This window comes from Diceros bicornis, chromosome 5, assembly GCF_020826845.1.
Source record: "Diceros bicornis minor isolate mBicDic1 chromosome 5, mDicBic1.mat.cur, whole genome shotgun sequence".
NCBI classification, from domain to species: Eukaryota; Metazoa; Chordata; class Mammalia; order Perissodactyla; family Rhinocerotidae; genus Diceros; species Diceros bicornis.
The window spans coordinates 32,801,575-32,819,630 of NC_080744.1; the positions used below are offsets into that span (position 1 = coordinate 32,801,575).

At 40.6% G+C, this 18,056-nt stretch overlaps 1 protein-coding gene across 3 annotated transcripts in view; it reads left to right on the forward strand.

Annotated features, from left to right (window-relative positions):
* Positions 1-18,056, forward strand: part of FMN1 (formin 1) — a 365,920-nt gene that overhangs the window by 168,131 nt on the left and 179,733 nt on the right. For all 3 annotated transcript variants that reach the window (XM_058541158.1, XM_058541159.1, XM_058541160.1), the window contains 2 exons: positions 3,961-4,721; positions 8,970-9,120. In XM_058541158.1, the coding sequence (XP_058397141.1) occupies positions 3,961-4,721; positions 8,970-9,120 (912 nt within the window). The remainder of the gene's footprint in view (positions 1-3,960; positions 4,722-8,969; positions 9,121-18,056) is intronic.

The window sequence follows — 18,056 nt, forward strand, 5'->3', positions numbered from 1 at the left end:
GGGATGGAGGGAAAGGAATGAGTCAGAGAAATTAATGAAACCCATTAAGTAATATGTTGGGAATGAGAAAGAGTGAGGAATCCAGCGTGACATCAGAATTTCTGGATGTGATGATTGGGAGGATGATGATGCCATTAACTGCAAGGTGGAATTTCAGAGGAAGAACAAATTGAGGTTTAGCAATGATGAGTTCATTTTCAGACATGTTGAGTCTGAGGTGACTGATTAAATGCTCAGGTAGACCAGACCAGTGGATAGTTGGAATTGCGGTTTGAAGGTACCAATTTGGAAGTTACAGTACATAGCAAATAAGTATCATTTACCATATGAGTACACAAGATGACCTAGAGAGATTGTGTAGTATGAGAAGGATAAAGTGTCAAGGAAGATGCCTGGGGAACAACATTTAAGAGATGAGTGGAGGAAGAGGAGTTCACAAGATTGACTGGGGAGAACCAAGAAGTAGGAAGAAAACAGAGATGGGTGGAGAGGGTATATCAAAAGTCAGGGAAGCAGAGAGAATTTCAAGGCATGGGCAATAGTCAACTTAACAATGCAGCTAAGAGGATAAAATCACTGAAAAGTGCTGACCAAACGTAACACTCAAATTAGGGAGTTTCATTAAGACAGTAGGGGCAGAAGCCAATTGTAATTGGTTGAAAGGGGGAATGGATGAGAAAATAGATAAAGCAAGAGTGGTGTGGGATTTTTCCCCAAAAAAAACTCTGCTGTGAAGAAAAGAGGAAGGGCGAGAAAGAAAGGATGGCAGCTAGCAAGGATTAAAGAAGGATTTTGGTATCTTTATTTTTGCCTTAGATGGATAGAGCATGGTGCTGGGGAGAATGCTGAGAGTTGAAAGCAGGTTGATGTGGCCACTGGCCTCTGATCTCTGAGCAAAGAGACAATAATAATGATACCAAACTTACATAGCACCCACTATGTTCAAACATTCCTATATATGTTGTTTTACATATATTCATTCATCTACTTCTCATAAGTGCCTTGTGGGTAGATTCTATTATCCCCATTTTACTTATGAGAAAGCTGAGATACTGAGAGGTTAAATAACCTGCCCAATTTGTGCTCTACCCACTACACTAAGCCAATGCATTGCAGAGTCACCAAAACAATATATAGGTGTATACATCAGTTTCAGCTGATTCAGAAGATCTTGGGCTGAGAGGTGGAAAGCGGGAGAGGTGGGGACCAAGGCCTTTTCTGTAGATACAGGTCAGTTGTGTGATAAAGGGCAAGTTTCTCTGTGGGATATGTCTTAGCAACATTTTCATATTAAAAAGTTGAAGACTGATAAAGTTACTGGCTCATTAATATTATTTGACTCGTAACCGCCTTGGAAGAAGGTTAGCTGGGAACAACCAAGAGTTAGTTTGATGTGGCAGAACTGAACTAGTCACTAAAATGAAATAAAAAGGTTGGCATGTAATTCAGGTTGGGGATCAGGGCTGGGATATGGGTGGAGGTGGGCAGGAGAGGGAGATGGAGACAGGTAGGATGTTGAAACAGAGTATCTTGATCACGTAGTTGAATGAAGCTTGAAATTACCTTCAGGCATTTAGTAGCAAACTCATGAAAGACTTGGTAAATTTTTATATTTATTTATTTATTTATATTTTTGTGAGGAAGATCAGCCCTGAGCTAACATCTGCCAGTCCTCCTCTTTTTGCTGAGGAAGACTGGCCCTGGGCTAACATCCGTGCCCATCTTCCTCCATTTTATATGGGACGCCACCACAGCATGGCTTGCCAAGCAGTGCGTCAGTGCGCGCCTGGGATCTGAACTGGCGAACCCCGGGCCACCACAGCAGAGCGCAAGCACTTAACCACTTGCGCCTCCAGGCAGGCCCATAAATTTTTATATTTATAGTACATTTTTATCCTGACTGCTTAAGCTTTGCCTAGTTTTGGGCCTATCACTCCACAAAGGTGGCATTATTTGGAAATTTTTAAGAATGATTAGCAATCTATTAGTCTCTTACTCTAGTATTATTATTAACAACAGTAACTAATAGTAACATGTATTTGGAACTTACTATGTCCCAGGCATAATGCCTACTGCTTTATAGGAAATATCTCAATTTACATTTATAAAACCGCTAGAGATTGCTCACTGTTATCCTCACTTGACACTTGAGGAAACTCAGGCTTGAAGATACCAAGTTCCCTGCCCAAGGTTGTAGAGCTAGGCAAGTGTCTAAGCCGGGATGAGCACCAGGTGGTATGAATCCAGAACTCAGGTGCTTAACCCCTCAGTGCCATATGAGAAATAGATGGTGCCCTGAACTCACCAGTTCTTTTGGAGTTGGATCGGGGCTGTCATATCCACATTCAAGATCAGCTTTAGAAAAACCTTGTCTCTAGTTCTACTGACCAGAGTTATTTGGCGGTTGGTTTGTGAGGGCGAAGGTGAACCTAGAAAAATTTAATTGAAAGTGTCTTAATGAAAGTAGGGAATCTTCCTATGTCTATCTTGCCTGACTCTAGGCCATGAAAAATATTTCTTTACTTTTTCAATGCAAAAGGGATCTGTACTTTTGTATACGCTTTGGTGGTGTAGATATTTGTGGGCTGAAGTTATAGTGAAGAAAGTCTCATCGGCCATAAGGAAGGCTCTTGGGACAATGACTAAATATACCTATTTCAGTGGTTTTTATCCATCCATCTCTTCAATACTATGTACTTACTGTGCTTGCTGCTGGGGTACAGAAGCAGAGGCAGAGCCCGTCCCTGATTTCATCTTGTGGAGTTTATAAACTGGGGAAGGCAAAAATTAGATAAGTTCACTAGAAATATTTAATTGCTATTAAATTGGATTTTGAAAACTCTAATAAAATTGTAAATTTGACTGCTTCCCAGTTGTTATAGGCCAAATGGTTTTGAATGCTGGGAAATGCCCTAGTTAATGAGTAAGAGTATGCCAGTTCTGTGCTAATAAGTGTAAAACTATCGACTCAAAGTATTGAAATAAATGAAAAGATAAGTATTAAAAGGGCTGATGTCTTATAAAATATAGTTTAAAATGCTGGGTATGTAGAAGAGAAAAATAGCAAATCTTAAAATTCTCACTTTCTGTGCCTTTGTATTGCTTATTTATTTCTATATTATGAATGATTATGAAATAGACACAAATACTGATCACAGGCAGCTTTGGTATGGAAACTTCTTAAAAATACAGGTGTATCATAGCTTCTTTTGGCACTTTTTGTTTCTGCACTATTGGCCCAGAAACCCCATAGAATTCTGAGGAAGACTGTGAGAACAGCAGCTCCAAGCCAGAAGGATCTGCAAATCTACTTTTTTCTTAGTTTTCTTTTTCCAAACCAAAACCAAAAGCAATAAAAGATATGTTCAAGCATATTCAAACCTTTGTTAAAAGTTTTGTTTTGCAGGCCAGCCCGGTGGCGCAGCGCTTAAATGCACGCGCTCTGCTTCAGCGGCCCAAGGGTTCATAGGCCCGGATTCCGGGTGTGCACTGGTGCGCCACTTGTCAGGCCATGCTGTGGTGGCATCTCATATAAAGTAGAGGAGGATGGGCATGGGTGTTAGCCCAGGGCCAGTCTTCCTCAGCAAAAAGAGAAAGACTGGCAACAGATATTAGCTCAGGGCTGATCTTCCTCAAAAAGAAAAAAAAAGTTTTATTTTGCATTTGGCATTAAAATTGGATGAAAGTTCTTAGGCAACAATTTTACTTTAAGCTTCAATCCATGCTAATTATTCCCCATGAGCTCAGATTGGATGAAATTGTGTTTCTACTCCAACTACTTAAATCCTTGGAAAATTCATAAAGTGAAATTTACACACAGTTGGAGTCTCAAAAGAATATCTATTTTCCTGTGTTGCATAGACTGTGCTATGGTGGCATGGGAATGGTATTGAATTTTTAAATTTCTGATGTTTCGTTTTTGTAAACTCTTTACTTTCTTTCCCACTGACATCCCTACAGGCTCAGTTTGAACTTCAGGCCTTTCATATCCGGGGCGAGCATGCAGTGATAACAGCGAGGCTAGAAGAAACCATTGAAAATCTCAAGCACGAGATAGAACACCGATGGCGAGGAGGACGTGAAGAGATGAGAGATGCATGCATCTCCACCGATGATGACAGCCCTCCAAAGACCTACAGAAATGTGTGCATCCAGACAGACAGAGAGACTTTCCTCAAACCCTGCGAAGGTGAAGGCAAGACACCCAGAAGTAACCAAATAATACCCAAAAAGCTGAATATTTCCTCTTTAAGCCAACTCTCTCCCCCAAATGACGGCAGAGACATCCATGCTCCTCTTCAGTCTGTGGAAGGCATCTCATCGAGTCAGCAGAAGGCATCGCCTCCCCCTCCTGCACCACCCCTACCAACACCCATCCCTCCCCCTCCTCCCCTTCCACCTGGACTTGAACCTTTGCCACCAGCACCTCCACCACCACCTGCTAGTGCTGAACCGCCACCACCTCCGCCACCTCCTCTGCCCCCAAGTGTTGGGCCTCCCCCACCTCCTCCCCCACCACCACTTCCTAACTCCTCCACTCTGCCCAACAGTGGAGGGCCACCTCCTCCTCCAGCACCCCCAGGACTTGTGCCCCCACCTCCTCCTGGACTCTTCTTCGGAGTCAGCTCTTCTTCTAGCCAGTGTCCTCGGAAGCCAGCCATTGAGCCCAGTTGTCCCATGAAGCCTTTGTACTGGACTAGAATACAAATAAGTGATAAGAGGTAAGCTCAACTCCCCTGGCCAATTCTCAGCTTGTGAATTCCCAGGATTTTGCACAAGTGATGTTTTATTCTTACCAGTTCAGCAGCATACTGTAGCACTCATTCTCAAACGTGGTTCAGTGAATGCCTTGGATAAACAAATTTGGAGTGTTTGAGGGAGAATGTCTCCACCAATTCTCCTCTGTATTCTCTATGGATTGATGCTAGGAGAAATGATGTGTTCAGGATCAGACCCCTCCTAAGGTAAGTGTTCCATTTTACAGACTAGAGAGGTGCCCAGGTTAGGCACTTAAGTTAGGCACATTCCTACAATTAGTGAGTAATCGTAAAGAGATTGAGCCTGAATCTATACTGTGGGTTCACTGAAGATTTTTAGAATATCTGTCGTCTTTAGATGTATTATCAACCCTATGATGTGGATATTTAAGAGGGATGTGTAATTTTTTATTAAAAGAACTAGACATGGCTGGGTCATTAGCTCTTTGGGTCAGAGGGGAGTCTTAAATATACTCTCTCTGCTTGAACTGCTAACATCTTTATACCTTGTTGCCCTCCAGAGAAAGTGCCAATGTGTGGATAGCTAAAAAGCATCTTCCGTTTGTATAGATTTTTAAGCTCAGTCTGTAAGGCAGCAAGATATGGTTGCTTAGAAACTTGCCCTCAAACAGATTTGATCGGATTTCTTCTGCCTCATTTCGGAACCTGTCAAGAGGTCAATGAGAAAGACGTTGAGTTGCTTCTTGACGTCTCTGTAGGTTTGAAGTTCATTTGTTTGCAAAGAAATGCAAATATAGAACACATTTTTAACCTTAAATTTTTGTACTTATTCCCCAAATCAAGATGTGGTGGTGAATTTTTCAATTATATAACATTTTGCTTGAGGAAGGCAGGATATTGAACACAATAACATGCAATTCAAAATTATAAAGCAACTGGAAATCACTATAGGAGGAGCGGAGAACACCTTAAAACTAAGCATATGGTGAACTAAGTTGATTATATACTCCATATTGGCCCCTTTCCTCACCAAAAAATAAGAGCCAAGAGCTTATTTGCAGAAAACCTTGGTATATATTTTTTAATGCTGGTATTTTATAATTTCCCAAATGAATGGTTAAAAAAAAAGTTAGACGATCCTGAAATAGCTCTTACCATTAACTAAAGTACTAATATTCCCCTTTTCCCATTCAAGACTCAGATGATGTTTCCTAAGAAATAATTTTCCACAATATTTATTTGGAGCTGTGTTCCCGTATTAGTCTTCTCAAATTAATGTGCAGCTATTCCAAAGTGATGAATCCCACCTGTCAGACCTGGAGTCATGTGTTCTGACTGTTCCAGCACATGGAGCTGTTCCACACCTGTCCCACTAGCCTACCTCAGCTTCATTCTTTGCAAGACTTCACGAGCAACCAATATCACCGACCAGTGCAGCAGTGTAACAGTACCGCTGGGAGATCTGAGCCCTTCGCCCCGTGATAAAGGCAACCTGGAGATAATCATTGACTATGTTTTTCCCTCCTTACATAGCTGGCAACTTTGAGAAAGAAAATAATTGAATACTCAAGCGCTTATTAGTTTCACTATAATTCTCGGGCTTCAATTTTGAGCAAAATGAAAAGTAGATGAATGCACTAACTTTCCTGACCTGGGACATCAGGAGACCCCTGCCTGGTGAACATGTCAAGCTTGAGCCTGAGTGTGGGGCATGGGTGGAAGGTTTCCTCACTGTGATCTGTGCAGACTGCACCGTGGACACTTCCTGTTGCACTGCACATTCAGTCTCTCTTATTATGGGTCCCTCAAAATGGTCTTCTGGGGAACTAGGAGTAAAATATGAATTTTCTCCATTATATGTACACTGCCTCCCATCCACCTAGATTGCTTTTCACTACTAACATGAGCTAATTTTTAACGTTGGCCATTTTGCCTTCTTTGGTGCCTGTTTTTTGGTTTCTGAGTAGGGAAGAGATATTTAGTTAAGGAAAAAGAAATCATCATCTATCTTAAGTGTTTGGCTTCCTAATAAGTATCTATCTTCCTAGTGAGCAAGTCTCTCTCTTCCTAGTGAATGTCTCCTCCTTCCTCTCTCCTCCCCACCCCCCTGCCTTCCCCGTCCTCCTTCCTCCTTCTCTTCTTTTGAGCTAGAATTGTCTGTTCAGTGGTCAGAAAAAAGTGGACCATTATGACAGATGGTCCATTGTGAGCGAGTCCTTGTTACTGCCCCACCAAATGCCAGTTGCCCCCAACTCAGTGAGAGTTGATATTCCAAAATTCTTTTATTCATTATTAGATGTGCCTTTTCCCATAGCAACAATGTTGTAAATAGTGATGAAGTGCTGAACCTGACTGCCAAAGCCAATTTACTCCAGAATATGAGTGAGTTATAGCGCTAGTCATATTGGCCTGAGCTCAGAGTCCTTGGAGCTGGGGCCAAGTGGTACAGGTGCAAGGGGGGGCAGTGGGTCTGAACAATCTGCCTCACGGGTCACATCACTTCCCTCTAGGCACCCTCTCCTCAACTTCCCAGAACTTTCATCAGACCCAGACCAGCAGTCCTTCATAGGCTGCATGCTCCAAAATTCCCTGATTCTCTTCTCCTATCAAGATCCGCTTTCCTGAGTGCAGATGAGATAAGCACTTAACATTAATAGTGTTCATGTTTCAAATTTGAAGTTGAGTGAGTTGTGGAGGCAGGTGGCTGAGGAAGGGGCACATGGATGGATGTACTTCGTTGGAAATATTCTATCCCTTGGGTAATGATTTCACAAGTATTCGCTATACTGCTATACATTATAACTTACATATGTCACATATATACTCGTAAATGCCTCAAATATTATATTAGAAAAAATTTAATAAAAAACCAAAGTGTAGAGAGAAGCGAATGTGCCCAGAACCGATATGTCATATTTCATGGGAAAGGCAGATATAATGGCAAAATGGGAACACGCAGATCTGAAAAGCCAGTGTCGCCAACTGTTTTAATGTGAAAATCACCTTTTAGTATCAAAAAATTTTGTGGAGTGCCCCATATAATAATAGTTTTTTAGTTTCCATTGACTGAGAAAATATCTGTTGAAACAAAGGTAAGCACTTATAGATGTTATGGACCATAAGATATACATATGTTTGAAAAAGAATAAATGTGTAGATAAGACATTTTTTTCTGTCTGTGGGCATTAAAAGTTTTTAAAGTAAGAAAGTTAAGAAAGTAGACATTTGGGAGAAAATATTTTCTAAAGGGAGCCTGAATAGTAACCCATCTGAGTCAGCTCTCAGAGGCAGTTCCTCTATACCTGATTTTAGATCTTCTTCTCTTTCTTTGTTTCAAAACTAGGGTGCCCCTGTTTTGAGAAGACAAAACAAAACACAGTCTCCATATGGCTGCTTTAGTTGAAGTCCCTTTAGGGGCTGCTACGATGGAGTTTTCTGATTTGTTTTTATGTTTAATAGTGTTGTTGGGGCAGGATATAATAAATTAAGTATTTCTAAATGAGCACAGCCTGTTCACATATTATAGGTCCTGCACTGAGTTGACCTGAAGTAATCCTGAAAACCATATTTAAAACTAGTAGAGAGGCCGGCCCCGTGGCATAGTGGTTAAGTTCAGCACACTCTGCCTTGGCGGCCTGGGTTCTCAGGTTTGGATCCCAGGCGCAGACCTATACCACTCATTAGCCATGCTGTGGCGGTGACCCACATACAAAATGGAGGAAGATGGGCACAGATGTTAGCTCAGGGCTAATCTTCCTCAAGCACACACACACAAAAAAAGACGAAGATTGGCAACAGATGTTAGCTCAGGGTGAATCTTCCTCAGGAAAATAAAAACAACTAGTAGAAAAAATCCAGAGAGGGTAACTCTTCACCTTACTACACCATTCTCATTCTATTTAAGAATTATCCCATCAACGTCTAAAAATTGGTTATCTTTTCAGCCTTTATAATGCCCATATTTACCCATTATGGAAATGCCACAGACTGAGGGAGGAGCAGTTTACATGACCTCAACAACCTGAATCCTAGGATTTCTGGTCCCACAGGGTGTCTCTAGATCTCCCTCTTTGATGTAGTATATTTTGACTTTAAAAAAGAATGTGTAACACAAAAAGCTTTTCTCTAAGTTTTATTAGAGTTGTATATATTTTTTAAGAAATGAGTTAAAAAAATGAATTAGAGATTTCATTGTATTTTGTTCCCTTCTGTTTTGGTTCTTAAGTTTAACTTGTCATTTTCTCTTTTAAGCCAAAATGCTACACCAACCTTATGGGATTCCTTAGAAGAACCAGATATTCAGGATACTAGTGAATTTGAGTATTTATTCTCCAAAGACACAACTCAGCAGAAGAAAAAACCTCTGTCAGAGACCTATGAGAAAAAAAACAAGGTCAAAAAGGTATTTGGTGACTATAGTAATCATAATTATACATATATTTTTTATCATATATGAGAATTCATTATGTGCTACTGGTTTGCTTTCTCTCTGTTTTCAAAAAATATTTTGGAAGGTTTTGAGTCACAGATGACAAAAAGAAGCCAATAGTTTGAGAAATCTGTACTTGATATTTTGGTCACATCATCTGAATTTTCAAACTATTTTCTTAATTTAATCTGGACTTTTTTCAGCCATTAATTCTATTGAAAAAAATGTAAAATTTATTTTGCTACTAGTGAAAGTAGTCTGTAGGCTAAATGGAAAATGTCTTACTCACTTATTTATAAATTCATTCATTTAACAAATACTAATTGGTAGTTTATTTGTGCTAGGTTTTGTGTTGGGCCCACGCTGTCCAGTATGGCAACCATTAGTCACATTGGCTATTTAAATTTAAGTAATAAAATTAGATACAATTAAAAATTCAGTCCTTCAGTGGCACTAGCCACTTGGCAGTTTTGTTCTTTTGGCTGGTGGCTACCATATAGCACACATATAAAACACTTCCGTCATTACAAAAAGTTCTGTAGGATAGCGCTATCTGAGCGTCTCAGATATGTGGGTGAAAACCCCCAAAGATCACTGCCCTGTGGAGCTTATATTAACAATCAACATTAAAAACAAAAAATTAAATCACGTGGTAGAGCAGGTAAGGAAGATCAACTTTGGCAGGGTGGGAATGGGGCTGCAGCTTTAAATGGAGTCTTGAGGATAGTCCTCATTGAGACAGTGACTTCTGAGCAGACTTGAGGACTTGTAATCTGAGGCCACCAGCTGTCTGTCAGAGAACAAGTTCAAAGTTCTCAGTGGATCAGGCAGGTGGGAAGTTGAATCGCAGCTGTACCACGCGCTGGCTGTGCGACCTAAGTCGAAGTTCTACCACACTGTGCCTCCGTCCCCTCACCGTAGCATGAGACGACGTCTGCTCGTGTTGTTGTTCTAGGTGATTATTAGATTAGGTAATGTATGGATCATGCTCAGCCCTCCACAAATGATGGCTGCTCTCGTTTTGCTAATATTGTTGCCACTGCTGCTACTTCTCTGCACTAGCTTTTTGATATTAGCGTAGATGGTGTTGAGGAAGAATAGAGTATTTGGTTCTGCTGCTGATTTGTATGTGAACTTGGGCTGATTGTCTTCCTTCTCTAGCCCATATTTTCCCTTCTTTATGAAACAGGATTTAACAATATCCGAGTCTACTTGACCCACCAGGATGTTGTGAAATTCAAATCTAAGAAGGTTGGAGGAAGTGTTTTGAAAAGTGTATAATATTGAATGATGTTATCATCAACTCTTCATTATTAAATTGTATAGTGGGGTTCATCCATCAGTTCATATCTGAAGTAACGTTATAACTATGAAATCAGCTGTGCCTTATAGAGGAAAAAGTGTCAAAAGTCTGAATGCAGTTTTCTGTTAATCACATCAGATTTTCCCACTGACTTCAATTATGAATGAAAATCATGATCAAAGTTTTTCACTTCTCAAGTTCATTGGAATTGTGTTTTCATGAGAAAAATGGGATCCCAATAATAAGTATCAGAGCACATCTTTTAAGAGGACGAAAAATTGCATGAAACAATTTGAATTTTTCTAATAAAACAATAGTTCCAGGCAAGAAGTCAACAAGCATACTATAAAATATATTCCCATGATGAAGATTCATATCAGATGGGAATAAATGTGCTTTATAGGCTGGCTGGCTTTTTAAATGCCATCTAGAGGGACAGAAGACATTGTTTCTGTATGAAAGGCAGAAGAAGATTCTCAATATTCCAAAGCTAGCCTCAATTTGCCTCTTCTGGGAAGCCTTGTCTGACTAACTAGGAACTCCACTGAATGTTTTCTTACGCAATATCATATTAAGCTTACTTTTGTCCTCTGTTTCTTCTCAGATTGCTATTACTCCCTTTATTTCTCTCTCTGGATGCTTAGCATGTTGTTTACTCATAAAACTAATTTCTGATTTGGTGAGTGAGTAATTTTGAAACATCTATTTAGTTTATTCTATTTTCTTATCTATAATTGTTTGCCTATTCAACAAACAGTTTTCACTAAGGCACTTAGCACTTGATATGTTTATTTTGTTTCCCTGTCAGAGGGGAAAACACCCTTCATTTGAACTCTTTAATCTTTCTGAACAGTGAGGTTGCCATTACTCCATAGAACCTGGACACGTGTAGTCTTCGCTTTTGCCTCAAAGTGGAAGCCAGAATGTAGGTCTGCTGAGCTTGATGGTGATGAGGCTGCTTGGAGTTTTCAGCAAGATTTGTGGCCTACCTTAGAGCTGAGAGTTTAAGTTTTAGAGAAAATAACGAGCTGAATCAATGCCAAAAAACTCCAAACCTGCCTCCTACCAACCTTCCCTCCATGCCCATGGCCAGATTTCCAGCATCAAGATGCATTCCTTGGTCTCTTCCAAGAGTCGGATGTTTCTTTTCTTTTCTCTTAAAATGAAAATGAAAGGGAATTTTTAGAGGTCGTGAGCAGCTGAGGAGTTTCAGCACTGGAGACCAACTCCATCAGCTTAACTACAGAATGCTTCCCATACAAGAAGACCGGGAGAACACTTGCCAAATAGGTCTGTTTATAATAACTGAAGTAGAATATATGTTGGAGATTTAAAAATGCAGCATTCTGAATTTTGGCTGTAGGGGCTCAGGCAGCACTGAGATATACATGTGAACATCTCTTAATGGAGCTGGTCTTCATCCCTCTGTGCCTTCCACATTCCTAGTTCAGAAATAACTGTCAGAACTGTCAGGATTCTGCTGAACTCAGATACAAGTTTCTAGTTTTATCTTCTATAATAGCATCTAAAGTTCCCATCACTGGCACTGGTTTAAATTAAGCAGATACATATATTCTTAAACTGAGCGTGGATCCTGTTCTATAATATCATATAGACTAAGAATTAGAAGGAACCTTACCTATCATCTAAATAAGTACCCTCATTTAGCACATGAGAAACTAAGACCTAGCAAGATGAAATGACTTCTAGGGTTTGCACATTTTATTTTCATTTTTTTTGTGAGAAAGACCAGCCCTGAGCTACCATCCGATGCCAATCCTCCTCTTTTTGCTGAGGAAGATTGGCCCTGGGCTAACATCCGTGCCCATCCTCCTCTACTTTATATGGGATATCGCCACAGCATGGCTTGATAAGTGGTGCGTCAGTGCACGGCCAGGATCCAAACCTGTGAACTCCGGGCCGCCAAAGCGGAGCGCGTGCACTTAACCACTGCGCCACTGGGCCAGCCCTGAGTTTGCACACTTGAAACTGAGAAGACTGATAATTACGAACACTTGAGAGGATGTACAAGAGCCTCAGCATTGTGTCTTCATTTCCCCTTTATTTAAACAGTAATTTGCCACACCGGTGATGGTAACTTATATTGGGATGATTGATTTGACATTTATAATGAGTAGCCGTTATTAAAATCATCAACAAAATATAGCTACACTTGTGCAAATCTAAAATATTTCCTACAATGTGAAGTTATCCAAAATTTTCTTCAGACTCTTCCAATAGGAAGTCAAATCTTTGACTAGAAAGATACTTTACATATAACTCCAACAACAAAATCTGTAGATTTAGGGCTGTTTTCCTTTGACTCTATCAATCATTTTAAATATTAGCTATAATAAATTACTGACTGTGATAGATTTGTATTGCATACCCTGGCATGTGCCATCCTCATTTCTGACACCAGACCACTCTGCCACCACAAACATAGCATTGAGAGCCAGAGCTCAAAACATCAGCTCTTCTTGGTACCACCAACACAGTACTGTCTTCTATATTTTTGCTCTCTGATAATCTTCAGAGCAAGTCATTTAACTTTCCCATGTTGATTCCTTCTCTATAAAATGGGGAATAACAACTCTTTACAGGGTTGTTATAAGGATAAAATAAAATCATGATTATGAAAGTACTTTAAGTATTTTCTATTAATCTCTCAGGTTGTGAACTAATGTGAAAGCTTCGCAAAGAAATTCTTGAGCATCGTTGATTTCCACAAGGTGGTCAGGGGTCTTAGAACTTAGTATGTCCATTCTTGACATTACTATTTGCACATAGTAACCTCTAGACTATTCCTGTTTTTTCAGCATTTTACGGAGGACTTCCACAATCGTGACACATACAGACATCTAGAAGTTCATCTTACGTTGGTTTATATAGTCTCTCTGCACTGTAAAATAAGAGTTTCCACTGTCGATATACCCATATTTACGCTGTCTCTAAGTTACATTTGTTCCTGGGAAAGGTAGTCAGCCCCTTGACAGAGAGCCAGAAATCTGCCTTCATCGTCTGAGATTCCTTCTCCTGGTGCCTGTCAAGCAGCTGCTCTGATAAACTTTCCAATTGCTTTCTAAACTTGCCCAGCAACTTTCAGAAAACCAGCATGACCTGCCAATATTCCTCCTCTCTTGAAATGCCACAATCTCACTTTGAATTATAAATAATCTCTGGGCTTGTTCCCTCCCCTGTAAGATATATAAAATCATTCCTCTCTCTCTGCCTTTTTAATAGATATTTCTTAAGAATTAATGAGATAATGGCTGTTCCCTGAGCACTTTGGGGGTAGGGGAGATGTTGTGATGGTTCCGGAGACACTAGTCTCTTGAAACTTCCTGGAGCCAAAAGCCTTCAGTTGTAATTCGGTCACTTTGGCGAGGATCATAGCTGTAATTCTCAAATCCCAGACTTGGTGTCTCAGTTTATTGGGGAGGGGAGAAGGGGAGAAGGAGAACATTGTTTGAAAGCCTGACCATAAATTTATATGGTTTTCATAACCTGTTGCCTTCCAAGTTTATATAATTTCAGCTTTTGTGTACAAAGATAATTTCTCTGGGCTGCTTGGTAAGGTATGTGCATTATGTTTTTTCCCCCAGGAGTGAGAATGAGTTTGCCAACCCCTTTATATTTCTCATGTGTTTGAAAAATGAGCAGTGAGGTTAGGGGTTATCGTCTATAGAAATGAGTGAAACAACTTGCCGATGTGTTGATTGCACCAGTACATGACCTTGAGGTCATACGTTAGTGCTATGTCCAGATTGCTTGAGTGATATCTGGAATGATCAGGGCTTGCCTGTTCTTCAGCTTAAGGTCCCCTGACTGGCCAAATCTCCTGAAAGCAAACAGGAGCTTCTACTTCATGACAGGCACCAGTTTACAAAAATTCTGCCCTGTAAATTTTATTTGGAAATAAGATGGCTCAAAAAGTTAAGTTGTACTTTTACTTTATTTACTTTTTTTAAAAAAAAAAGTGTGGTTAGACCTTGTCAAATATGGATATCAATGATTCTTTCAGAATGTTGAATCTGAATATTATTCTTGGAGTTCAACTGTATTTTTCCTGTTGGCTGTTAAACAGTGGCTTGATCTGGATTTGTACCTCCAGGCAGCTGCGGTGTCATTAGGAGGCTCATTACCTCCCCCAACCACAAGAGGGCACCTTAGAATGCTGAGACGCGAAGCTCAATTACCTTCCATCCTAGAGCGCCGAGAAATGAAACCTACAAGAGAGTAACTGCCCCTCTGCACCCTCTTTAGTCTTGTTAAATCTCTTTATTGTGGACCATGAGGCCAAATTTCGCAGCAAATTATCCACACAAAGTACTGGGAGCCAAATGCATATTAGAAAGGCTTGTAGGTATTAGCAGACTAGAAATCACTAGTAGGCATAGTTCCAGTGCTTAGAATGGATGACTACTGTATAAAAGTTTATGAAGTAATGGACTTAGCCTCTTTGGGACTGATTCTGGAATCACCTCCCCCCGCCCCCACCACACACACACAGCTTTTTCAATCTTCTATCTCTAAAGGGGGTCAAGATTTATTTGAATATAGGTTTGGGGTTATCTAATTGGAAAACAAAGTTTGATTATATATTTCAAGATAGGCTAGGAGAGAACCATTCTAAATATTGGTATTTTTAAAAAGTGTTTAGCTTTTCCTCATAAATGAGGAAAGTTTTGAAACCTTGCCTATCTTTTCCTGGACCTCATTCGTTTATGCTTAGTGTAGGCCCTTTTCTAAGACTATCACATGGGCTGGAGCTAGCCAATGATTTGAGGATGAGTGCCCATTCTGGGACCATGAGTGTGGCAATACCTCCTCTAGCCTCCAGTTCTCAGCTGAAAGTGTGTGAGGGTATACCAAGAATAGGCAAATATCTTATATGTATATTTAAGTCACAAACCCAGGTCACATGGATGCTTGTGCAACTGAATTCATAAGTGCTTTGCAAAGTGCACGCATCTCCAATATACACAAAGGTCAAAACAGCCCCTACACATACACATGTTCTCATAGGTACATGCTTAATATGGACAGAGAGAAGTCTTAATAACCTTGCATTTATGTAGAATCTTTCATGTGAAGATGAAACAAGGGAAGATTTCAATAGTAATAATAACAATAATAAATGCTAAGTAAGTAGTTTTTGGTTAAGTGCTTGGCATGTATTAACTTATTTAATCATCACAAGAACCCAGTAAGATGGATACTGTTGTTATTCCCATTTTGTAGGCGAGGAAGCTGGAGCCTAGAGGGGTTATGCAACTTGCCCAGCATCACACAGCTCTTAAGGGGTGAGGAAATGAATCCAGCAATAACCGCAGAGCCTGTGCTCTTAATTCCTTGACAAATGGTCGTTGGTCTGAATTTATAAGACCGGACTTTAAATTCACTTGGAGAATGCTGACTTTTATTCGCTGGTCGTTGTTTAGTGAAAGAAGCAGTGGCTTTGGGGTCAGTAGACCTGGTTTCTACTTCTGGCTCTGACCTTAACCAACTATTGAATCTTGGACAAGTCCTTTAAATTTTCTGGGTCTCAGGTCTCTCATGTGCGAGTCAAAAGATGAGAACTTTGATTAGATGAATTCCAATGATCTCATCATTACTTCCACTTGACAAATGGGGACACTCAAATCCACCAATTTTCTTTTTGCTTATTGGAGGGCAGATAGACAAGGAATCACATGTGAACCAGCATGCCAGCACTCATGCCCAGGCACAGTCTGGTAGATCAAGCTGCCTGAAACCATCAGCACCATGTTCTTTGAGTCATAGGTATGTGGGAGCTCAGGGAATAATTGTTAGAATTTAACAACCCCCAATCTTAAGAGACATAAATGTATTGGAGAATTATTTTTAAAGAAACCAGGTTTCTTTACATACCGGGTATTGAAGGACTGGAAATATGATGGGAAAAACGGCAATGGAAAGGCGCCAGAGATCTTGTCTTGAAAGTAACTAGTTAGCTGTTATTGTGTGTTCAGTCACGTAACCGCTCTGGTCTCAGTTTCTATAGCTGTCATGGCATTTGGAATGGATGTTTTTAAAGATGCTTTCCAGATGCAAAATATCAGATTATATCTGTTTGTGGACACCTTCAGACATACATTTTAAAACTGAGTATGTACAAGTGAGTAGAATGAAACCATGAGTTTGGACCTTGCTTAGTCAATGAGTAATATGGGATATACTGTAAACCAACCTCACAGCCACAATGTTTCTTTCCTTGAAGATGCAATGTATCCCTTCTCATACTTGTCTCTACTTAACAAAAAATGCATTTGGCAGCAGCAGCCATTGGTCTAGCTGGCCAGCCCCCACTGGCTGGTGTGGCCCTTCACCATCCTCCCCTCCATCTCTCAGTAGGGCTTCCAGGGTCCAGAGGCCAAGCCAAGAGTTCAGGTTACACCAGACAAAGCTGTCCATGTGTTTCCTAGGACAGTCTGGCTTGACCCTAGGACTATGGCCACACTTTCAGTTTTTGATAAAACACCTTTGGCCCAGAGCTTGATTTCCTTTAGGCCTGACCTGATTTCTCTCCAGCTGAGGCTAATTTGCATGGCTGTAAACACGGGCCTTACAAAGCTCACCAACTGTGATAAAAGCAAAGGAAACCTGAGACCACTGGAAACTCAAAAATCACCTTCAGTATCTGAGCCTGACTCTGAGGCACGCCTCAGCCCAGGAGGCTGCCAACGTGCAGCAGCTAAAGAAATGTTATTCTGATTGATCTGATTAGGGCGGCAAGGTTAGCCATGGTCAATTTACAGACAGTATGAGAAGAAATCATGTGTGGAGCCATGTTATGGGTCAGCGAGGCCCCTGCCAGAAGTTAGGAAAAGCCATAGCTCTGCCAGGACAATTATCAGATCTCCTCAGTGGGGTACAAATGGGATTGGAGAGTTAGGGGCCCCTCCAGTGGAATGAATGACAAAAGGGATTGGGCTAGGAAGAGCTAGTGAATCATACTTGCTTCCAGCTGGATCCCTTAGCTGCCAAGCCCCTTACGTGTGAGTGGGAGAGCCTGGGAGTTCCCCAGGACAGCTGAGGGGGACTGCCCTTAGCTCCTCATTGCAATGGAAGGGAGAGGGGGTGGAAAGGCTAATTTGAAAAGGACATAAGGCTCTAGATTGACCCACAGAAGCAGCCAGATGGAACCTATTGGGCATTTTGATCCCTTCCTTCACCACAAGAGTGGTTTAATTGGGATCTGGCTCCAGACCCTGGTTACTAAATAATCCAAGTTTTAGTGTTTTCATTTTCATTAATTAACTTTTATGCTAGGTACCTTATTAGTCACATTAGGCATTTTGCATGTGCAAAATATCCTAGGAGCTGAGAAGGGGGTCTTTAAAAATAGTATAGAGCTTCGAGTACCAGGGGGTTAATTCATGACCTAATTATCACATCACTTTTTACTCTCTTGTACAACTTCCTTAGTTTACAACAAGCACAAAAACTTACTTTTAAACTTTGCTGTCAGATGGTTATTGCGTTCATATTGATTCTGAAGATTTTGGATCCTCCACTCTGGGTGTGGTTCTCTTCTTCCATTCCAATTCAGGAACATAAATGTTACTTACTGGGATAAGGT